This window comes from Convolutriloba macropyga, chromosome 7 (genome assembly GCF_964194025.1).
Source record: "Convolutriloba macropyga chromosome 7, txConMacr16.3, whole genome shotgun sequence".
In the NCBI taxonomy this organism is placed as follows: Eukaryota; Metazoa; Xenacoelomorpha; order Acoela; family Convolutidae; genus Convolutriloba; species Convolutriloba macropyga.
The window spans coordinates 9,100,504-9,125,592 of record NC_134474.1 but is presented as its reverse complement, the minus strand read 5'-3'; the positions used below and the strand labels follow the sequence as shown (position 1 = coordinate 9,125,592).

The 25,089-nt window shown below is 36.0% G+C and overlaps 1 protein-coding gene across 1 annotated transcript in view; it reads right to left on the bottom strand.

Annotated features, from left to right (window-relative positions):
* The window catches only part of LOC142342933 (protocadherin Fat 1-like), a 191,100-nt gene that overhangs the window by 21,073 nt on the left and 144,938 nt on the right, over window positions 1-25,089 (bottom strand). The window contains exons 47-52 of the mRNA XM_075394612.1: window positions 17,874-18,049; window positions 9,853-10,135; window positions 9,229-9,359; window positions 7,756-7,843; window positions 4,385-4,597; window positions 3,782-3,992 (exon numbers count right to left, since the gene is read on the bottom strand). Of these exons, the coding sequence (XP_075250727.1) occupies window positions 3,782-3,992; window positions 4,385-4,597; window positions 7,756-7,843; window positions 9,229-9,359; window positions 9,853-10,135; window positions 17,874-18,049 (1,102 nt within the window). The remainder of the gene's footprint in view (window positions 1-3,781; window positions 3,993-4,384; window positions 4,598-7,755; window positions 7,844-9,228; window positions 9,360-9,852; window positions 10,136-17,873; window positions 18,050-25,089) is intronic.

The window sequence follows — 25,089 nt, the reverse complement described above, 5'->3', positions numbered from 1 at the left end:
TTAAAAGGACACGAACGTGTTTCGAATTGGACTTGGACTCAACTCAGTAATCCGATTTTCGTTCAACATTTGTCGGGTAAAACTATTATTCAAACCTTTTTTTTACAAAAATCCTTCTGTATGAAATACCAACAACCAAATTTCAATGAAAAAACATTTGAAGATTTCATGAAAACGAACTCGACAGCACACTCCCGTAGCTCAGTCGGTGAGAGCGCCGTACTTATAGAGAGTATGAGTCATGCGGAAGTCGGCGGTTTGAGCCCCCCGGGATCAGTTCTTTTGGCCAAACTCTAAACATTAGAAGATCTTAATTCTGAAGATTCAAAATCACATTGATGAGAAATTTCATGTTTAAACAGAATACGCGAGGAAAGACAATTCTCAATCAGCCCAAAACAATTTGTCCATGACAAAATTTGATCTAATCAAGTTCATAGAGCGCAGTCGGTTACAGATTCGGATTAAAAAGGCGAGGGAAAACAGTTAGAGCTTCTCTATGGCCAGACATATTCAAGATTGGTCATAGGTCTACCACTGGGAAGTGCTCATGAAAGCAAAGTCGATAAAATCCAAAAATCATTAAGTTTTAAAGCAGCCTATTATATACAAGGATAGAAATTTACAGAAGTCAAAACATGACAAATCTCTAAGGATTTTTGTGTCCCCTAAGACAAGTCCTCTCAAAATAGCAGAACCATTTATAATTTCTGCGGATCCCTAAACGAAGTAATTTGAAAAGAGAACAAAAATAAATCAGTTTTTAACATCTGTACGTAAAAAGGATTTAATTGAAAGAAAAGTGTGCGGACTTATTCTGTCCCCAATCCCAGGCTTAGTGGGAGTGAAAATTTAAACCGGCGGCATTCTATTCTTTTGCGTAGTAACATGTAAAATAAAAATAATTAATTCGTAATTATGTGTTGTATTAGTTGGGTTCCCTGAAAAAAACAAAACAAAATAAAATATTTAAGGTCGAAATCCATCCGCGACTAGAATTATGTTTGGCAGTTTGATCAACCTTATTCTCGTTTTTTCTTCGCCTTTGCTGCCTCATATCATTTTAAAAGCTAATAACTTACTCTGACAGATGAAATTCTCAATTTTTCAAGAAATTAATGGTGAATTCCGCTGTGAATTTTTGCGCATATTTAGCGGTTATTTAGACGTCTGGGTTGTACAACAAAAATACATAAATACGGCTAATTTTGACGCAAGAAAAAGTTAAATCAATTGGTGAGACAATATTTTGAGATTCCGCAATCTCCTTATTTTTGATCTTTTGATTTTTTCACTTGTTTCTAGCAGTTTTCATGCTTTTAGATAACTTAATTTTATTTGTTTCAAAATTAACCACCGAAGGCGAGATCATAGATCTCAATAACGTGAAGCAACGAACATTCAAAAAAGCCACTCTTCGTTTTAAATTAATATTTCCTATTCCAAATTAGAATCGATTTCAGTCACAGACTTTGGTTGACCTCTTTTTATTGGCAGTACCATCATTTAAAATTTAAAAGACGGTCTCTATGAAGATGAGCAGCTCAGGAAACAAAATTTCAATTAAATCTTATTTTTAAATCTTTAATTGAAGGAAAAGCTTTGCCTAGTTTCAACCCCTAGCCTGTACACTACCAATCAGTGCATATTACATGCACGTACATGCAAAATAGGATCTCCAACTATTGTTGAACCACCGAATTTTTTTTATGCGCAAACTATATTCAAGGATTAAATTACATATTGAACGTGGCAATTTCTTGTCACGGATTTTTTCAATTTCTATACGAAAAACTTGCAAAAAAGAGAGCTGTTCGCTCTTTTCCACTAGCTTGCAACACAAAAACAAGAAATTATTTAACTAATGGTTATCACACCTTCATAAGTGCACAAAGAAACAAAACGTTCACCCTATAACTAATCCAACACTTCTGAAAAAGACTGAAAAAATAAAATATGCAAGGCCGTCTGTTTTTTTCGGAGAAGCTCACACACAGAAAGACAATAGAACCGCTATATTAAAAATTCCTGAAGAGTATTTTTCTATTTCAAACATAACCAACTAAAGTAGGAAAAATTGTTCTCGAATGACTAGGGGGTGCTCTAATCTATAGCAACCTGGTTCAGTCTGCACAAGGAATGCAGCCTGGAGGAGGAAGGACTAAGAAAGTCAATAAAGTGCTTGAAATGACGTCATCAAAGATTATTATATACCACAAATAAGATTTAAATTGAAACAAAAACACCAATTTTGGCGCACTTTTCACTAAGCGTTTGCTTTTAAATTGCCGCCAATTGAGTTTAACTGCTTAAGATTGTAAATAGGAGCAAAATTTTGATCACGCAAAAAGCCAAGGGTTCAAAAGCCACATGAAAGCTCGAACTTTCAAGTGAAAGTTTTGCAAAAAAAGACAGAAGATTACAATAATTGCTTCGTTCGAGGGTAATCAAAAATTACAAAACGTTTAATTTCACCAATCCAATTTTTGGCATTTTCAACACTTTATTGTCTCATTTTGTGCAACTATGCTGTCTCATGTCAATTTCATAGTTAAAACTTTATTTTGCTGATTTCTCATCAGAAGTAAAAAAAATTGTTAATATTTTGAGGTAAAATTTTGTTGTAAAATTTAGGACATATTTAGCGGTAATTAATAAGTCTCGACGGTATATCAGAAACATAGCCAGCAGATTGCCGGAAAATAGCCGCAATAGACGTGTGTGGCCTACCATGAATTGAAACAACTAAAAAAATAAGATTGACAGATCGACCACCATCTTTTTAATAGACTACTAGATATTCTGGGTTAGATTCGGACTGTCATTTTTTTAGACACATTTGCTCTACAAGGAAAAAACTCTAATGGAGCTTTTTCAAAAATAATATACGATATTAAAAACTCGAGACTCTATTACTCAGGAATTAGGGCATATACGTTCGGCACTACTTAGATGCACACAATTGACCTTTAATTAGTAAATGTTCATAAAATTTAAAGTTCCATAAGTGAATTCAGAAGTCATTTTTTAGTGAGGTAAGTCACGCAATTGACCTAAAAGCAGAAATGACGTCACGGACACAAACTTTAACTGCAAAGCAGTAGAAGTCACTGAAGTCATTGAAAAAAGTCAATTCCAAGAAGTCAGGGTGAGACGAAACAAAACTCTATTGGACGAGGTAAAAAAAATTAGGAGCGCTATAATAGCCGTCTGGAATTGCCGACGCGGCTATTAAAAATTAACAAAAAGTTTTTCTTTTGCCGGATGAAAACCCGCAAATCTAATTATATAAATTTCACCTCATGGGACAATTTTAGGAACAATTTCCTGTATTTTTACCAGTGTTTTTCCGCATTTTTGATCTATTTTTCATTTGCATAAACAAATCGTTTTTAATTTTCTTTTGCCTCAGGTTTTTTATCTCAATATACTCCATTGACAATTTGTGTTGTCTATCAGCAACTGTTTCAACTACATCTATTGCAGGCAAAATCACTAATTCAGGACAAAATATTCGCAAATTTAAAAAAAAATAAGAATCTTAGTTTTTTTGTAATTTTTTCAGGATTTCAAAATTATAATTTTCTTAATTTTTGTTCCAGTTTAAGGGCGCTTGATTAGCATATTACCGTAAAAACATAATCTCAAAGAAAAAGCACCGTTTTACTTAAAATGAAAGTCGTATTTTGAATGTGAAAGGTCAATGAGGTTTTAATTGCTACAAATTTCGACCACTATTGAGTATTTTGAGATTGGGTAATTTTGTGTTCATAGCACGTACTCATATCCCCCGAACGTGTTGTGACACTCTCCCCCATTTTTGCACACTGGATCTATGAAGAGACACTCGTCAATGTCCAGTTCACAAGTGGTACCATAGAACCCATCTGAACACTGGCAGTGGTATGAGTATGTCATGTCCTTACAAGTGGCCCCATTCTGACAGGGTCCCTGGTCTGCGTCACAGAATTTGCGACTCTCACATCTCTGACCTGCAAAGGCAAAAAATGTTTTCACATAGAAAAAATCATTAGCAATAGGGTTGTTTCATGACTATTTGGGTACATTTCCCGTAAATTTATAGTTTGTGTAATCGAAAGCCAACTGATGTCGCATGAAATGCTCTTCAACAACAGGCGGCTGCTGCGTTAATTTGAAGCCTGCTTTAGATCACGCAAAATTGAACAGTTCAAACGTCAAAGTCAAGGCAAACAGGTCAATAATATTCTAGAACAAAACCGTCAAGCAAAAATGTTGCTTAGAGAAGACATACTGGACACGTACTTTTTTTACCTAGTAAAGATAGCATAAATTGTAAGTCGCGGTCATATAAAACACTGGGGGGAGGGAGAAACAGAAGATCCAACAATCCATAGCTACTGACCTTTGATTCCACTCGGACAGTGACAAGTGAAGTTAGTGAGGGAAGCCTCTGTCGTCCTGCATATACTTCCACTGGCGCAGGGAGACACCCCACACGCACTCTTCAAAGTCTCACATCTCTCACCTTTTGCATTCTCCCCACACCAGCACTTGTAGCCGGACCCAGCACCCCTACACACTCCCCCATGGAAGCAAGGGTTGTCGGCACACGAACCTAAGAAACGTCACTAATAAGAAGAAAAAGTTGTTTCTAGCATAGTTAAAGCCTTGACTTATGAAAACACGTCCTCGACCATTGTTGCGTATTAAAAGACCACACTCGGCTACAAAAATATCTCGCTCAGCCGCTATTCGACAGGAAACAAATATCCCAGGTCGAGTTTTTCCGAAAATTGTATAAGCGCTGACAGCGGGTGCAAAAAATTAGCGCTTGAATCTTAAATAATTATCCGTTTCATCTGCAACAATACGATTTAACATTTATTGTAACTCTTGATCTTGTGAATATTCAAAAACGCTTTACCTGAGCAACAGGGGAAAATTCAGAGAAAAAAATCTTAGCTGAGCAAAATATGAAAAAGTGGGAAAAAAGCTCGCTCAAAGCAGCATTTTATTTTCTTCTTCAAAAAGTTTTAAGAACCACAAACAAAGCAGATGTATTATCAAAAAAAATTCTGAGGGAACCACAAAACGCATGTTGGCTTTGATAGTAAGTGATTAGTATTAGTATTAGGGGCTAGGATCCCTCAAACCACCAAATTTGGGAAAATTAAAAGTTGTTTCACAAAAGAGTTCAAAACTGCAGAACTCGATGTCAACTGTTTTCACGCTTTATAAACGCTTTGCTGAATTCATTTTGCAAATCAACTTTAGAGATATCTTGAAGCCAGCATTAAAAATAAGATCTACGGAAACAATAATTGAAGATCTAAGTTCCAAAGTGTAAAAGACGAATTTAGAAAGGTCATTCAACAGAGGTGAGAAATTTCCATAACTTTTGAAATTATCTTTTTTAAAAAATCTCGTGCACCATCCAGAAAAAAGCATCAATTTATTTTGTTCACAGGCATAATTTTGTTCTTTTTTGTTTTCCCTTCGAACAAAACTTCTTTGCGCAATCATTGTACATAAACAAATCGCTGTCTTTTTCCCATTGATAATAATTTGCATAGCATGTTTAAAAGTGAGAGCAGCTACTGCACAAAAAATTTAACAGAAAAGTTTTATATTTTAACAAATAGAATTGGTAATGGTGTTCACTAATAAAGTTCCATCCCGTCAAATGTAAAACGTATCGAATTTAAAAACATTACTTATTTATCCTAGTTGTATATCATCCGATTCCTATCTGCAAATTGATTGATTCTCAAATAGTCAGTCTAATAGACAAAGATTATTGAATTGAAATCAAGGTTTGGCATTTTTCAGAAACCCTTAATCAGTCAATCCGTGTGTATAAACTTTTTATCTGTTCGTTTAAATACACTCTCTTGAAAACTGACTGAAAGCTGAACAAAATTAATAATTTAGCAAAATTTTTGCTATTTCTTAAAAGTGGAGTCAAAAGTGTCCTATAAGGTTTAATTAATGCCTTAATTTCAAATTATAGACCATCGTGAAATAGCAAACAACCATGAAGGCTTGCGTGTGTATGCAAAACAGTAAACAGTAAACCATATAAACTAATCCGGGAAGGGAGCTTAATAAAAGAAGAATTTTTAAGAAAAAATATTACAAAATCTATTTTATAAAATAGCTAGTAAATTTTTATTTTCATTGATGCTCTGTTACTTTTAACGGAGAACTTCAGAAGAGGAGTTAGGAATTAATTTGTGGGATTAAAATGAAGAAGTTATATTGTCCAATTAGGTTGCCACTCATACACTGTCCCACACAGAAATTTATCAATCAGATAAAACGGACGTTCTAGACCTAAATTGATCACTTTAACCTCCATCTGCCAATTAGAAACGATAAAACCGAAAACCGTTCATGAAAGTTAAAACATCATTGGAAATTTTTCCCAGAGATTTTTTGGTTTCTCCCATACATTTGTATTTTCAGACAATTAATGAAGTCAAACTTTGGAAACTCAATCAGAAGGTATCGCAGGGCGATATTGTTCGTTATCGCATTGTATTACAGATTCCAAAAAAATGGTAGCTCTGAATTTCCTGCTGTAACACGGCACTACAATTTTGGCAAAAAAACATCTTAAAAAATTACCGATTAAATATCCAGTAGATTATATTGAAGTCACAAAATTCGCTTCAAAACTTTGTTTCTTCATACTCGCACCAAGTTCTGTGACTTCATTATAATTTACTGGAAATTTAATCATAGTTTTTTCAAGAATTGTTGTCGCAAAATTTTTGTACCATGTCACAGAAAGAAAGAAAGAGGAAGCTGCAAAAAAAAATTGCATTCAAGTTCTCAAAAATCAGAGCAAGTTATTAGTGAAAAAGTCTGTTGAAAAACTAAGTCTCCTACACATAATTCAAGTGTGCTCATTAAAATTTTGTCACAAATTATCCAGTTCAGGTATACATTTATCAGAGCACGATTATATAGTTTGAGAAGGAAAACCTAGGATTGAATAATTAATCATAACAGACTAATGTCGGAAGAATTACTCTCAAGCAATAGATGGTTGCTCAATTCTATTACTTACACCCTTATTCAGCCCGCAGGAGGTTAGAAACGGGTCATTGGGACTAATAGGGTATTCCAAAGTTTAAAAAAAACAATTTCAGCGCACTTTTGATTTGACTTCAAGTAGTAAAAAGTCATCATTTGAGTTCAGCAACAGAGTTCAATTGTGAACGATAGAGAAATGTTGATCACGCCAAATTGAGAAGTCAAGCATGATTTTAAAAGAAACATTCAAGCAAAAAATTGCATAAAAAAGACGCACATATTTATAGTAATTGCTTCAAATGTCGTTACGAAGCAATAAATAAATTTTTTTTTTTCTGATTTCCCCGATTATTTTTGGGGTCTTTCCCATCATAGCTCCCCCAGCTTAATGGGCGTATAACGTATAGCAACCCCTCTCCCCGCTATCATGGTAAATATACCACAATGGGGCTATAATTTTACTCTCGAATTTTATCAAAGAGTCAGAAAAAATGATCATAAAAGGTTATTTGAAATTAGCAGTTTTTTTAGCAAACTTGTAAACTGCGAAATAATTTTCCTATGATAAGAAGAAGCGAGCTCATTATAATATATCTGCCGTTTAATTATCTTAAGCGTGAAATATTTGGGACGTGAAAAGCCGTGAAAAGTGAAAATATTTGGAAGCTTATTCCAGGCATTCAAATTAAATGTGGAGATCGATGTTTGATGTGGTATAGCAGTAGCAGTACTAACTAAGAGTTACAAGAGCATTGTTGCAGTTATTTGACTCAACATTCTTGACAGTGATCACACTCACGCCATTGGGCTCTCTATGCTTTATCTGAAACAACAACAGCAAAAGTTAAACAACTTTAAAAAGTAACTCAAATTTTAAGAATAAGAGCCGCCTTCGCGCCATGAAATTGTCTCTTCTTTCTATACTAATAAGGCGTAAAAATCTAGACCAAAAATTTTTTAAAAAATAAGTGGATCTTTTCCGTTTCTGCCCCCTCCAGTACGTTATTCACCCCCAGTTACAGAGCATGTGCAATAACATAGTGATTCATTATGCAAAAAAATGATGCGTACGGGAATGCAAATAATAAACTCCCCCTAAAGATCCAAATATCCCTTATGTTAGAAAAATCCCTTAAGATTAAAAAAATTAACTCAAAAATTATGTTCCTTTTCAATTTACATACCAGTGTTAATGAGTAATTTCAAACTTAATGAAAGAAAGAAAGAATTTATTTCTCTAATGAAAAAAAAACTATGAGCAAATTACAGCAAAATATCATATTGCATTCGAGGCGACAGACAACGAGGTTATACAAACCAACTTTTCAGCCTACGCCAGAGTTGAATATTATACACAAATTAAATTACAATTACAACAATTTCAACTTACAACTTAACTCTATTTGAGAGATAGACATTGTGAAACAAAATTTAAACATTAAATATAAATCTAGCAAGTTTGTGATTGCAAACTAAAAAGGAACCCTTCAATTTATGGCAAAAAAAAACAGAAATTTCGCTAGACATCTTTGTTTCAAAGTCCGCCGGAACAATTCCTAGGCTTTTCAGTTTATTGTATAGTATTGATGCTCGAAATCTGATGGTTGAAATAAATATTTTGTACACTCTCTGCATTTCTAGTGGACTTACAATGCAATTGGTTAAACCACTAAAAACGAGTAAAAATATGGGTTATAGATTATCATTCATGATTTATCATTTTCCATGGAGGATAGAAAACTGTTCCGCGTTTTTTCAAACATAACCTAAATAGTACATCGAATTGTATGTAATTGAATGTCTTTGATTCTCTGATCAGTGGTCAGTTCGACCTCGAACCTCATCCAGGGTATAAAAAATAACTGCTTTGAATATTTGTGTGATTGGTAGATATGATAACTCTCTTCTTTCGTGTTTAATTTGTTCTATCTTTTATAAGGTGCTTTTATACAGCTTTTGTGAAGCAACTTAACTGCAGTGCGCAGGGATAAAAGTCACCCCGCTTAGCGGGCGCATATTATTTGTGCGCCCGCAAACGCACGTGCCATATTCAACCCCCAAACGCACGTGCCATATTATTACATAATGATTTATAATGTAATACGTGCTCTGTAACGGGGGGGGTTCGGCACAAACAGAAAAGATCCAAATAATTTTACACGACACTTTTTAACCAATCAGATTTTAGCATTCTCAAAGTAGACTAACTTGAAGAGTGGATAGTTCTGCATGGGCCTGAAGTGGATTTGGAAGTCTGAGGTCATTAATGAAGACATCGTCAACACATCCAAAAAATCTGAAGTAGTCACTCCACGTTAGAGTGTCAAATGAATTGCGCTCTAAACACAGCGACACATGCTAACTTTACAAATTCACAACGTTGAAAACCGACTAAGGTCGGAGAAATTGCTTTCAAACGACAGACGCGAAAAAGTCACTGAAGAAGTGAAATCGAAAGAAAGTTCTAAAAGAAAACGGTCAAGCGATAAGTTGCACAAAAAGACAGACATACACGTTTATAATAATGGCTTCAAACGTCGTTCGAGAGCAATTGATCAACACATACAAAGAAAATACTGATTTAAACTTATCGGATCATGGGTAAATTTTCATCCCTCATTTACAAAACAAATCTTATTTAAAAAGCAAAATAAATTTACAACGTTTGAACAATTTTCCTACCTTAATCTGCGGAAATTTTCAGTTTTCCTCAGAAGATTCAAGTCTTTTCTATCTCATTACTTGAATTACTTTAATTTTCTGCGTAAACTTAACTTCTAACTTTATTCAGAAATATTTGTATCACACTTAAATCAACCAGCAATTACTCACTTCTAAACTGAGATATCTCTTGTCGTTTCGCCATCCGATCACCCAAAATTACCATCTTTGCCGATAACGAAACCCCGGGACTCATCCCCACGCCCGGCTGCGACCCTCCTCCTGGACTGTTCATCACACTCTCCGAGGCACAGTAGATGTTGTCAACGCATACGGAAGACGTATGGCCGTCGAAGAACGCCTCGACATAATGCCAGACACCGTCGTTAAACTTCTTGGCTCCGTTTACAGCTGTGTTCTTGTTAGTTTTGAAGCGAACGTGGCCATTCTGGATCTAAACAATAACAAAAAAATCTTCATCTCTTGCAAAATGCATTCTTGATGTTTGTTTTCATAAAAAACTTGTTTTCAAAAAAACTTAAAGTCTGTTGATAGAAATATTAAGGAGGATGGTTGATAAGCGTTTGCACATTAAGTTCCAACCCGTAAATTGTCAAAACACTTTTTTATCTAATTTGAAAAAGTAACATCTGATCAATCTGGGATCGTTTAAAAATATTTATTTGACAATAGTCTTATAATACAAAGCCTCTCAAAACAAAAGCCTGCTGATCAACAATTTGAACAATTTAAGAGTCGCATGCCCTCATAGAAGCACGTAAAAGAATATAGTAAAAAGCTTTTGTTTTGTGCATTAGCCGGGACAGTAACAATTTTATCTGAAGATTACAGGTCACAATCACAATCATAAACAAATTATTGAGCAATAGAAACAAATTGTGGCGAGAAGACAAAACACTTGCGAAAAGTATCGAGTAAAATGTGATGGTTTCGAAAGAAACTTAGAAGTTTTCTCTATTAAAGTCTCAAAGAACGAAAGAAGAACTCAACTGTCAAACTCTATTCTTTCGCTATCATTATCTTATTGGCCCATCAATCACGTGTCAGAAGTGAAATTCTTTGAGCTATGGAAATATGATTTCAATCTCCAACGGATGAACTCGATTATACCAAGATCATATATGATTCTCATGAAAAGTTGATGGAAATATACAACGAGGTCACATCTCAATCAAGTAAAATAAATTTAGCTTATCTAAATTTTCTCTTTATATTTTCGCATAGATCAGTGCTATAAATACGAGCTAATTTTTTTCAGTTCCAATTCATTTAAAATTCAAATCCTTAAATTCTTTGACCCGTGTTATTGACCACGACAATAGTGTCCAGACCACCAACAGACAGACAAATGCAGGATCTACAGAATGCAGAATCAGCTACTGCGTGGATTATGTCTTTTGTAGCGAAATGTTGCGCAGAGAAGAAAGAGGACAAGATCAACACCGACGGTACTATAGTGGACCTTCAAGTAACCAATCTATCTCTTTTGTAGTAAGTGCAATTGTTAATGCAAAATGCAATTGATAAACTAATAAGCCTAAAATTAAACTCAATTCTAATTTTGTTTTGGCGCTATCATTATCTTATTGACCTATCAATCATATGTCAGAAGAAATTTCTCCCACCAATAGAAACCTGATTCTAACATCCACCGACCTCCAACTAATGAACTCGATTGTACCCAAGCCAAATATGATTCTCATGAAATGTTGATGAAAATAGAAATATACTTCCGGGATTTGGAGTTAGATCTATTCACATGCCAATCATGTAAAATATTTTTTAGCTAATCTAAATGTTCTCTGTATATTTTCGCATAGATAACTACTATAAATACAAACTAATTTTTGTATATTTTCAGTTCAAAATTTAATTTAAAATTCAACTTATTGAATTCTTTGACCCGTGCTATCGACCACGACAATAGTGTCCAGACCAGCTACAGACAGACAAATTTTGGATCTACAGAATGCAGAATTAGCTACTGCCTGGATTATGTCTTTTGTGCCAAAATGTCGACAGAGAAGACAGAGGACAAAGTCAACACCGATGGTACTGTACAGGATTTACAGGTAACCAATCATTTTCTTAGTATGTGCGGGCAAGATGCAATTATTAAACTTAGGAGCCTAATATGTCCTAGGAATTTGATAGACACTCCGTATGAAGACATCAGATTGGCGATTCAATATTATATTTCTCCTAAAGAGAGAGAGAGAGTGGTAACGGCAGAAAGGGCTAAATTTCTGTCCGTAGTACAAGGTGTAGGGGAGTCAGACGACGACTTCCTAGGACGTCTTAGAGAAGAAGCACGCTATTGTGACTTCGAAAAACTGAAAACAGCGGCCAATCCCGAAGAGGATTTGGTAAAAATATAGTTCATCTCAGGTTTGAGGGACCCTGGAGCAAAACTTAGACCACTAGACGGCATTAAGGCCAAACCAGTCATGTCGATTACTGGAAAAACAGAGCTTGCAGTGCCGACGTCAAGCAATGGCTTTCGCAAGTTCTTAATCAGATAAAAAAAGCCTTTTACTGTGAAAGAAGTTGGTTACAACTTCAAAAAGACACTTAGAAAACCAAACGAAAATTACACAGCTAACAAAAGCAACAGTTTGTGCTCTAGACGTGGAGGTGAGCCAGCCACACTCAAGTAGATCTCGTCCAGCGCTAGGTAAAAAATGCAAGACCTGTGAAAAGGTGGGCCACTTCTCAAAAATGTGTAGAAGCAAACCCCAACGAAATTCAGGTAAGTACAATAAACAGAATATATTTTGTGAAGAAAAGAATTCTTCAGAGCAATCATCACCAGCATCGGAGATAGGAATGTGTTGTTTTAAGAACAAATCTTTAGCATGCCTGCGATATGGGAAGTTATCTCAATAAATAACTGCCAAGTAAAAGTGCAGGTAAACACAGGTGCAGATAGCAGTGATAACATCAAAAATATTGACTCAGCTTGGTACACCTCAGTTAGATGTTAAAATGAGACATCTAGAAGCTTATGATGGCTGTCAATTAAAGCTGCTGGGATCACATACTTGTGACGTTGAGTGGAACTGAAGCAGGTACACACAAAAGCAACTAGCAGTTGTGCAGTCTGATAAAGAATCAGGACTACTTGGTAAAGACCTTCTACCTATGCATGGTGTGAGCAACATCAGAACCAAACACTTACCTGCTTTGAAGGGTTACAAAGCTCAAGTAAAGTTAATACCAGCATCACAGCCAATGTTCTGCAAAGCCAAGAAAATACCTCTACCTCGTCAAGACAAGGTGAGGGAGATTCTGAAACAGATGGTAAAACAAAGCATTTTGGCGCCGGTAAAGCCAAGAGTCAGGAATGCAACACCAGTGGTGTGGCAGAGAAAGAAGAGCGGAGAACGTAAACTTGTTGTGATCTTGAAAGTGCATATCAATGGCAGTCATGGACGAGGACTACCCTACACCAGATATGGAGATAATATTCCATAATCTTTATGGGGCCTCCTATGTTGCCAAAATTAGACCTCTCAGACGATTGCTATCCGATTGAACTTGACGAAGGGGCAAAAGACATATGGACAACCAACACATCTCAGGGGTTGTTCCAAAGGTGCCGACTACCTCAAGGATTGAAAAACTCTTCCTCAATCTTCCAGATTTGCATCGAATCAGCACTCAAAGGAATCAGGGTGTTGTGATGTTTCAAGACGATGTATTGGTCTATGGCGACCCTTCCATTTCAAAGGAGGGAATAGCACCAAATACCCAAGAATGTTGCCAAAAACAAAAAATTGGAAACGCACCAACTAACAACAAACAACTCGAATCGTTTGTTGGGCTAGCAAATTTTTACGGAGGATAATTCCTGATTTTTCAACAAAAACGCTACCTTTAAACAATATGAGCGATTTCACATGGGGCAAAAATGCAACAAAAAACTTTTGAAGACATAAAAAATGAATTATAAGCTAACCCAGTTGCACAGCCATACAGTTTGCAAAAAGAAGCAACAGTTCATACTGGTGCCTCTGAGGAACCAAGAAACCATTGGCGGGGTTCTTTCACAAAAAGGACATCCAGTTATATAAGTCTCGAGAAAGTTGAGTCAAGCGGCGCAAAACTACTCCAACATAGAGCGAGAAGCACTGGCAATTAATTGTCTTTGTGGTCACAAGATTGAAGCAATTCGTTCCTGGAAGACAATTTACCCTACAGACGGACTACAGACCACTCAAATATCTCTTTGCACCAGACGAGGATATCTCGAAAACAGCATCAGCTAGAATTACAAGATGGGCAATAGCTTTGATGGGCTTCAACTATGAGTTGAAGTACACACCAGGAGAGCAGATACCCCAGCAGATGCTTTGAGCAGAATGGATTTCGACCAAGAGGAATCTGACAACGATTGAGTATGTTTTGAAGTCTACAACATATACTTCACTCAGACTGACTTGGTGACCCAAGAAGAAATCAGAACCAAACTTGGAACAAAACATCTTTCCCAAGACATAATGAAACGAATCAAAGTGGCAATTGGAAACTATGCTCCGAAGCAGATAAAGGATTCAAACAACAGAAAGATGCACTTACCATACACAATGGAATCATCTTCAGAGGTGTTGTTCCCTTCATTCCACCCAAACTCAGACATTTTGTTTTAGCAAAAGCACATGAGACACATCCTAGGAAGAATGCAACCAAAGCATCAGTCATAATGATAGCATGGTGGCCTGGCATTACCCAAGACGTTCAATATTTTGTTAGTAAACGTAAGGATTGTCAAATTAACTGGCATTGGGAAAACAGTCAATACGTGGCCAGAAGCCGACGTTTGGAAACAGAGTGTCACAGAGTGAGACTACCAGCAATAGCAGATTTCGACTTGTAAAACCCCATTCTATTAAAGGCCAACGAAAAAACGGAGACAGTTCTTGCAACTTTCATCATTAGGAAAAGCTCGTACATAGCTTTCACACAACCTGAAATCTCAACTCGGACTATTCTAGTGAACGACAACCAAATTGCGAGACTAGGCGTGGACAATGTGAAAGCTTAACCACCAGTGGAGGAGACCATATCTCAATCAGAACCACAAGTTCAGAAACACAGATGCGGGACCTTCACATCAAGACGAAGCTTCTGCAGCCACATCAACTGCAGAGCAACGACAACCTGAATCATCAGAGCTTTCATGAACATCATCAAATGATAGAAAAGAACCCTAAAGATTTGGGACTCTATACCCACAAACTTGCTTAAAAAGGATGTGATGGTTTCTAAGAAACGTCAGAAAACTTAGGCGTTTTCTCTATTAAAGTTTCAAAGAACAAAAAAAGAACTTACCTGACGAACTTTATTGTTGTATCCATAATGGCCACAAAACAAAATTTGAATCCTATTCTAATTTTGTTTTGGCGCCATCATTATCTTATTGACTCATCAAACACGTGTCAGAAATGAAATTCTTTGCGCTATGAAAATATGATTTCTACCTCCAACGGATGAACTCGATTATACCAAGATCAAATATGGTTCTCGTGAAATATTGAAGAAAATAGAAAATCACCTCCGCAATTCGGACCTAAGATCTATTCACATGTCAATCATGTAAAATATTTTGAGCTAATCTAAATTTACTCTGTATATTTTTGCACAGATATGCACTATAAATAAGAGCCAAATTTTGTATATTTTCAGTTGCAATTTTCAGTTTGAAGCTCAAATCATTGAATTCTTTGACCAGTGTTATCGACCACGACATAAGATTTAGCGTACAAATGAAAAAAAAAACAAAGTAAACAATAGTTCAGATTAAATTAGTTCCGGATCCTTCCAATTGACTGCTGTAAAATTAATACTTTCTGTACCTCAATTAGATTGCCTCCTAGAAGCCTCCCTCTTAATTGGAACAATATGTTGAATTTGAATTTTGAAACGGAAAATGAAAAATTTTCTACGCCATCGCTTCGTAGACGTCTAATGATGCCACGAACAAAAAAGTGTTAAACTTGATTGCCATGGCGCCGTCGCGAGTGCTTTAAAATTCGACACAACCCAAGAAAGTGTCAAATATCTTCTTTTCGATTTTTACATTGGGAATACTGGAAAATCCCATTTAAACACTTGATTTAAGCCTGAACGTTTGACCACTCTAGCTCTCTTAATTTAGATGTCCAATTTTTTTAAAAAAAATAAAAATTCCAGGCAAACTTTGAAAAAACTATTAAATATTTTTTACTAATATAGGCATAGATGATCTAAATTATATCAAATCATAAGAAATAGGGGATCATAGGAACACATAAAATTATTTTGATCGGAAATTAAATCTTTGAAACAAAAATATTTTCTTGTGCAAATCAGGTTAAGGTTAATCCTAGTTAACAGATAAGGGTTATAAATATGAGGATCACAAGAAAAAACCTTCATAGTAAAAAAATGTAGGTCTTTCGCATTATAGCCCCCAGCTCCCCCCATAACGGTAATTATACCATAATGGGGGCTATAATTTTGTGGGGCTATAATGGGAAAAATTGTTTGTCATTGCCTTCCTAATCAATCAAAAGAGGGAGCTCGATCAGTTTATTAGTTTACCGCGTCAAAGCAATCAAGTCAAACAAGATAACAAGCGCAAAAAGTGAAATCTGTTTGAACAAAAAAGTTATTGGCGTAAAAAAAGAATAGCATGACTGCCAAAATGTTCAAGAATGGTTTGAGGGAAAAAAATGAATGTCGGGGACTATAATGATGGAATTTTACAAAACTGCTTATTTGTTTTTGTCAATAAATACGTTGAATTGGACCACCGGGTGTAGCAATATTGATTTTCGAGATAATTGTTAATCAGACCAAATTTTTTTTAAAAAATGCTAAAATTTATTAAAGCAGGCATCACTTAGCAGGTTTGTTGACCGATAAGATGTTTTCCCCCAACACACTACCGACCCCAAATGATGATATTTCAATCATCAAACATAATTATATGGCGAAGTGGTGATAACAGAGAGGTAAGGTGTGTGATTGAGATGGCAATGATTAATAGTTCGATCCCCTGCCTCTGTGAAATTGTCTGTGTGAGGGTGAGTACTCACTTAATCATAGCTGCAGGTTGACCATAGCTTACTCAGTTATGGTTACAACACTTTTCTTTGCATTATGAAAAGATAAGACAGGTACCATATCAGACTTCGTTCCCTCATGTTCACTAATTTTTCTAACCTTTTAGTTAAAAAGTTCCGGCCAATTATTTTCGTATTTTAGAGGAAAAATTGGCACTGACTAATGAAATTTTGTCTATTTTCACCATCTCACATGAACTATAAAACTCCTTGAATCATTCAGATGAGCTTTTTAGAAGTTTTTTTTTGTTGCATCAGCACTTTCCTGAGGTCCTTAGAAGTATATTTTAAAACTGTTTTCCGCCCACATAGATTTGCTATTATGTAATAATAATAAACATAACGCAGGCCCAGTTGCTCTTGAACGACAAGCTGAGCAATTTAATTCGGAGAAGGCTGTAGCAAAGAAAAACTTTCTTTTTTGGTACAAAAAAAACTACAACTAGGAAACTCGAACCAGCGACATACCGCGTCCTTGACTAAAGGACTTAACACGCGGCTATCGTGCCCTTAAGGGTCTCCTACATTACAATCGGTTTTATTTTTGCAACGCCCACTTAATTTCTCATTAAGTCAAACAAGAAGTAAAATAAGAAAAATGTTCTAGAATAAAACGGTCAAGCAAAAATTTTGCATAAAAAAGACACACCCGTTTACAAAAATTACTTCAGACTTCGTTCTAGAGCAATTAACAATAATAGTAAGGAGTAAATGACAAATTTAAATAGAAAATCTAAGCCCTCTTGTTATCTTTCCTCGTTTCTGTTCACATTAGCGAAATATTAAACCTTCATATCTGGTGATGTTTAAGTTTCACCATTGTACCCCCCCCCCCCGCGCTTAGTGATCATACAACCTCCACCCACCCCCCCCCCACTCACACACACACACACTCGTGAATATACATACAACATACACACCATAATGGCTATAATATAGTGGCACAATTTCTTGGGGGGGTATCTACTACGGATACCCCCCAATACTCCTATAAAAACTCCTGTAATAATAAAACTCCTATCCCGTGATAAAAACTCCCCCACTACCGTGAACTCCCTCACTTACTCCCACAATGGCGTAGTCCGTCTCTCCAAATACACTAATGATTTCTCCATTTAATGCTTTTGCTTTCAATCTGAAAGCGAGTCTTATTGAGATGACGTCAAACTGTTCGACAGAAGGGACCTCGTAGTGGACGAAACTGGATCCATAAGTGATCAGGAATGACATGGGACTCCAGTCTAAAACCATCAAACCAAACTTTTTGGACCTGTTGCGTCAACCAACAAGTACAACAACATGTGTCGTTTTATAAGAAATTGCGGATCTTTCCGTTCGTGCAACCCCCCCCCCCGTATATTATGCTCCCCCAGTAGAATAACTAAGTTGTGGTGGGGGAGGGGGGACTTAAAAAATCCGAAATTGCTAATATAGCACTTGATCTTGCTGGTGGCACTAATAATGACTGATACGCGCCAACTAAGATTGGGGGGGGGGGGGGGCTCAAATGCAGTGCATGTTTTGAATTCGTAATTCAAGGCATCATCGGTATTTGAATTTTCGGCTAGTAAAATTCAGTTAACGTAGTAGTATAACGTGAGCAGATCAGAGGGGGGTAAAAGGATGTACCTATGTATTAACATTAGGTATAGCCCATAATCCACCAAATTCCAAAGATGTACCTCCTCACAGCATGATACTCCAGCTGTTCACACGAAGGGGATTAGTAGGTCATTTACCCTTTCCCATATTACACTTTACTAATGTAAATTTCTAAAGATGCACCTCACAGCGTGACAACCAAGCTGTTCACACGGAGGGGATTAGCAAAATAGTGCCTTAACATCGAATCAGTAAGGACATTGACCCCCTACCATATTAAACTTTAATAAGGTAAATTTTCAAAAGTATACCTCACGGCATGATACCCACGCTGTTCACACGAAGGCGATTAGCAAAATAGTGCCTTAACAACAAATCAATAAGGTCACTGACCCCCTACCATATTAAACTTTTATAATGTAAATTTTCAAAAGTGTACCTCACAGAATGATCTCCAAGCTGTTCACACGAGGGGGATTAGCAAGATAGTACCTTAACAACAAATCAGTAGGGTCATTGACCCCCTACCATATTCAACTTTAATAATGTAAATTTTCAAAAGTGTACCTCACAGCATGATACCCACGCTGTTCACACGAAGGGGATTAGCAAGATAGTGCCTTAACAACAAATCAGTAAGGTCATTGACCCCCTACCATTTTACACTTTAATAATGTAAATTTCCAAAAACGTACCTCACAGCATAATACCCACGCTGTTCGCACGAAGGGGATTAGCTATAAAATGTTTAATTCTTAAATTAGATATGATGACTCACAGATATGTACGACTTAAGTGATTTTCAAAAATGTACCGCACAGCATGACACCCAAGCTGTTCACACAAAGGGGGATTAGCTAGGTAATGTTTTAATTTTAAAAAAGATAGGATGACTCATTTACACTTATGTACAGCTTACGTGATTTTCAAAAATGTACCTCACAGTATGATACCCAAGCTCTTCACACTAAAGGGATTAGCAAGATAGTGTCTTAACAACAAACTTATAAGGTCATTTACCCACCCATTCCCATATTAACAAAAAAGTACAATTTTTTATTTTTGATTTTTACAGATTTTTGTACAATTTTAATCAATTTTTTGTTTAAAATTGTGTTTCACTGTGTCGTTTTAAACTGAAGTTCCAATTTTCCGATTTCAGAAAAAGTTGTATAATTGTTTTGAAAATGTCTATTTCTTATTTTTTTTAGCCAATCACATAATCTGTCAGATCTGATTTTGGAATGTTGATGCTGAAAAACATTTACGATTCATTTTGTCTTTTGTCTTCGTTGAACATAAGTAGCCTAGTAAAAATGCAAAATACTCCAATTCCTCCTTTACTTCCTTCAACAACTTTTCTTTCTACTTTTCATTCAGATTTAGATTACGCTCCTATCACGGAAGCATCAATATTTAAAACTGTAGTAACCGATAACAATTTGGAATTATCTTTTGAGGTGGATTGCACTAGAGTAACAATTAAAACTCAGACAACTAGCTTGACACTTCCGGAGGATTTGTGGAGAACTTTAGAGGCAGCTAGACATCATAACCTCCACCTAGCCGAAGAAAAAGTCAACAATTCATTGCTTTCTCTCCAAACTTATTTTCAAACCATTGAAAGAATTCGAAAAGAACAAGGGTTTCACCCGTTGAAAGACAGCAAAGGAATTATGTTCCCGTACTCTCGTGACATAAATCACTACGGTGTTTGGTGGGTAGAAGACATGTTCTCCAAGCATGCTGACTCATGTTCTAAAAAACCAGAAGCCTTCAATCTGCCCGATTTCAAAGACCTTATTCTTCCTCCGATCCAGGAAACTGACAATGAAGAGACTCAATCATCTCATCAAAATATTCCTTTCTCGAACTATAGGTGTTCTCCAATAGAATAGTGAGATAACTCGCTTTTGTTCGATGCTAAATTCACCCTCACGTGACTAAATATAGAAAACTCATCTTTGGCATCACGTGATGTTACTAAAAATAGAAGTGACATAACTATTACGTCATGACGCACGCTCTATTTTCATTGGTTACGAATTATTTTAAAACATCTCATTGGATACGAAGTTTATTTTTCGCTACTGTTCTCGTTCTTACTTAAATATCATTGGTTCAAGATATCAAGCCCTTTCTTGAAGACAATTCATTCATTTATTTCTTTCCACTCTCAATATTCAGTTACCCTTGTATACCCAACTTTTCTACTTTAAAAACTCATTTTTACTTACTGATGGATCAAAGCTCAGTCTCACCTAATTCCAAAAAACAATTCTCCTTTCCCATCCGCAAACGAAATTACAAGGGAAAACCAGTTGTTCCCTCTCCACAGTTTGATTACCACAAGGAGAGCATGTTTTCTCTATTTAAAGACATGAACGATAAAAAAGACAACACCGACTCAAAACCAAATGAGGAGCACGACGGAAGAAACAACTGTTGGTCCTTTCAAGAATACGGTAACCGGAAGTTTCAAATCAGCATCCCAGAGGAAACAATCAACACAAACTCTAACTGGACTCACTTGAAAGTATTTCGCGAAAATGTGGAAAGTGAATATGTTCTGCATCAATTTCTGATGCTATCGGCCAGAGAATTGAAGCTTGTTATTGAAAAGATACCTGAGATGATAAAAGAAGCACTACTGTTTGAATCTACTGTAGGTACTGCGAAGCTGGTGATTGACGAAACTGTGTTCCAACCAACTGATGTCGAGGAAAAAGCAAAATTTGATGTGTGCTGGGAGGTGAGTGAGACTGCTCGACGGAAGGTGTGTGTAACTAGAATATTTTTCCAAGATGACCCGAATCGATGTTACTTCACAATCAAGCTGTTCACACGAGGGAGTGAAAAGGACATTTTTAGAAGGAAATGCTTTCTTTCGGTCAGAATTGGTGAGATGGAGAAACTACACAGAATGAGTGATGAAATTATTTCAGTGCTGAACAAAGTCAAAAATCAAAAAAGATCGCAAAGTGCATAACAGTAATTGTAAATTTTTAATATTGTATGTTGTGATGTTTGTATTTAATCACTTTTTAAAATTTAATGTTCCAGTACAGTTGCTTGATATGAACATTGAGGAAATTGTAGCGTTAGAGAAAGAAATCAGTAAACTTTTTGTTGGAAATACAAAACGCAAAAATTATTTTTTGGCTGTCTGTCGAAGCTTGAACAAAAATGTAGATCTGGATAAAATCAACAGAGAAACTCCGTTTGGGGGACTAATAGGAGTTGGTGACTCAAAGTTAGAAAAACTTCTCAATTGGTCAAAAAATTTTCGATTACATGCTACATTTCATGATGCCGCAGGATACCTGAAAACAAATCTAAATATTGGCCCTGGATATTGTTACGTTGTTCTATTTTTTAATTCTATATTGAATTTTTGTATCTTGGGACATATAACAGGTCTTGCATATTGTTGTTTTTTGAAAATGTCATCACGATTCCAATTAATCAAAGTGTGAATCATTATTACAAAAAGACGAACAAAAATCAGTTGCTCTCTATTGACAGATCATCTCAATCACGCATCTGACTTTATTTTTGATAATAACAATCAGGAAAGACCTCCTTGGAAAATCTGTGGTCGCACTTGCTCTCGAACAGCTTTTTTGTCAATATTTCAGTGCTTAGTTGTATTAGTACTGCTTCTGTTTTCAATTATTAATCTTATTTTTGCTAGAACTTGTGACGAACGAACAGTTTGGATTGCTATTCTTTCAAGTGCCGTTGGTTATATACTTCCTAATCCCCGAACATAAAATGAACAAAATCATTTCAACAAACGAACGAATTTTGATGTATCTTGTTGGTCCTTCCGGATCTGGAAAAACTGTTTTTATCAATGATATGCTACGAATGAAAACTTTTCAGCCATCATTTGATCGAATTTTATACTTTTATAAGCACTTTCAGCCAATTTACGACACAATGATGCAATCAATTGCAGACATAGAATTCATTCAGGGAGTTGACTTTGATTTAATCGATAACTTACCCGCTGACGGCACTAAATATTTACTTATATTCGATGATTCATTGGACATTCTTTCCAAGTCGGAAAAATTCAACGGAATTGCGACAGCCGGTAGACATCGAAACCTAAATTGTGTATATATCAAGCATAATCTCTTCCACAAAAACAAAACTGGACGTGATGCTGAGCTGCAGACTACTCACATTGTTTTGTTCAAATCACCGAGAGATGTGCAGCAGATTGATATCTTGGGAAGACAGCTAGGTCTCGGAAGACAACTAAAACAGTGGTATGATGATGCAACACAAGAACCGTATGGTCATCTTATGATTGATTTGAGACCATCTACACCTGATTTGTTGAGATACTGTTCAAATGTAACATCATTTCCCTCAGAATTCTTCGTACCGAACAGTCGTGCTCGTATTACTGATATTAATGATAAACGCACAGAACTATTATACTCTGAAGCTCTTTCGGAATCTTAGCAAGAAATTTCAACAAGCCTTCCTTCTAAATTGTCCTAAAGAGTTCATCAGATTTCTCTGTGAGTGTATTGTAAACTTGATTGAAGGAAACCTCACAGGAGTAAGAAAAAATCAGTTTGTTCGCCTCCAAAACCAACTTAGAAAGCTCACGTCAAAATCAACAACCCTCAATTCCAGAAGACTTATATTGGGCTCGAAAGCTGGAATAACAATATTAGGTTACATTTATCAACCTTGTATGAACAAATTTTCAACTTTCTTCAATGAGTGAGGTCAAAAAGTTTGTTCTTGTTCCAAAAGAACTGTGGGAGTCCAGAAAAGGGAAATTACCGAAACCCTCCAGCGAGATCTATAAAAAGGAAGAAACTGTTTTTCCAGTTATCAAAAAAGCGAAAGAAGAAATTAGTTCCGAAAAAACCGATCGTCCACCTAAAGAACTTAAGACAGATCTGGAATTTCACTATAAGAACAGTCCCGAGACATTGAAAACTTTGAAAGAAATTTACGAAAACAAACGGTTGAAAGTTTCACTTTCCAATACAATTATTGTTGACAACGTTGACACAGGAGTTGATATAAAAACATTCCTTCATTCAATCAAATTGAAAAACGCTCCAGTTGATCCAAACTATTTCCTAATTCTTAAAGTTCTAAATCTGAGACCACATCTGGTTAAAAACAACATTTTGAGGACACAGTATGACTCAGACTGGTTCAATTACAGTTTCAGATAGAATCAAATTGCAGAAGTTGTATAAAGGGAAGGGATCAACAGCTTTCGGTTCTATCAACAACCTAACAAAATCAAGTGGAATAAGTCCCGAGAAAGTTACAAAATTTTTACAATCAAAAGACTCTTATACGAAGTACAAAGGGATCAGAAGAAAATTTCCCCGGCTAAATGCGCATGCTCGCTATATTGATGAGATTTGGTGTTTGGATCTTGCACAAATGGATAAACAATCACAATGGAACCGAGGTATCAACTTTTTACTCGTTACTGTCGATGTTTTTTCTCGATTCTTGCGAGTAGAAGCATTACGAAGCAAACGAGCAGAGGGCGTGAAAGCAGCTTTTATCAAAATGTGTTCGAAAAAGAACGAACTCAATTTCCCGAAAAAATTATGGCTAGATCAAGGTAAAGAGTTTTTTGGAGATATGGCCAATTTCTGCGAGGATGTGGGAGTCAAATATTATCACACTTATAGTGAAACAAAAGTAGCTTTTGGCGAGAGAGCTATACGAACCCTGAAAAACTTAATTTACCGCTACCTGGAGGAAAACGACACATTATCTTACATCAAAGACCTGCAAATGTTTGTTGACATCATCAACTCTAGAATAAATCGAAGTATTGGTTTGGCACCCAAAGATGTAGTAAATGCTGACTTTTTGACTGTCATGTACAAGCGGATGAAACTACGAAAAAACAAGAAGCCTAATTTTAAAGTAGGTGATAAAGTTCGGTTGGTATTAGTAGGGCACAATTTTCAAAAAGGATATAAGCCTCACTATACACATGAAATTTTCCTAATTCGAAAAATAAACACTTTGGCTCCCTTCCCGACTTAGTTTGTTGTTGATCAGAAAGGAGAAAACATTGATGGAATCTTTTACGAGCAAGAATTGTCAAAAGTTAAATAATCATTTTTCAATTAGTCGCGCTAGAAAATGGACGGTTACAATCTGCCTTATTTCAAAGGAGTTCCTCGTCAGAGAGGGCGTGGCTTTGGAGCCTTGGCAAGAACAGTCGCTAGAACAACTCTTCCAATTCTCAAGAAATACGTTTTACCTGCAGCAAAAAAAATTGGACGAGATGTAATCGAGTCAGCCATTCCCGAAATTGGAGGTGTTTTATCAGGACAGACTTCAATTAAAAAAGCAGTAAAGAAGACTGCGAAATCAACAATACGAAAACAAGTTGGTGGTGGTATGAAAAAGAGGAAAAACACGAGACAAAGTATCGTTCGGCAAAAAATTCGGAAAGACTTTCTGAAGAACCTTGACTAATCATTTTCCCAAACAAACGTCACAGTACAGTCAAACATCATGAATTCGTTTTATCTTGAATTAGTATCCAACGCTTCCTCTCAAGTTTATCCTCAAAATACAATGGCTTCATTCACTAATTTTCTTCCCGACAAAATTGAACTGGATGGATCTTGGGAAGTAGCTTTAGTCGAAGTATCATATCCCGGTATAT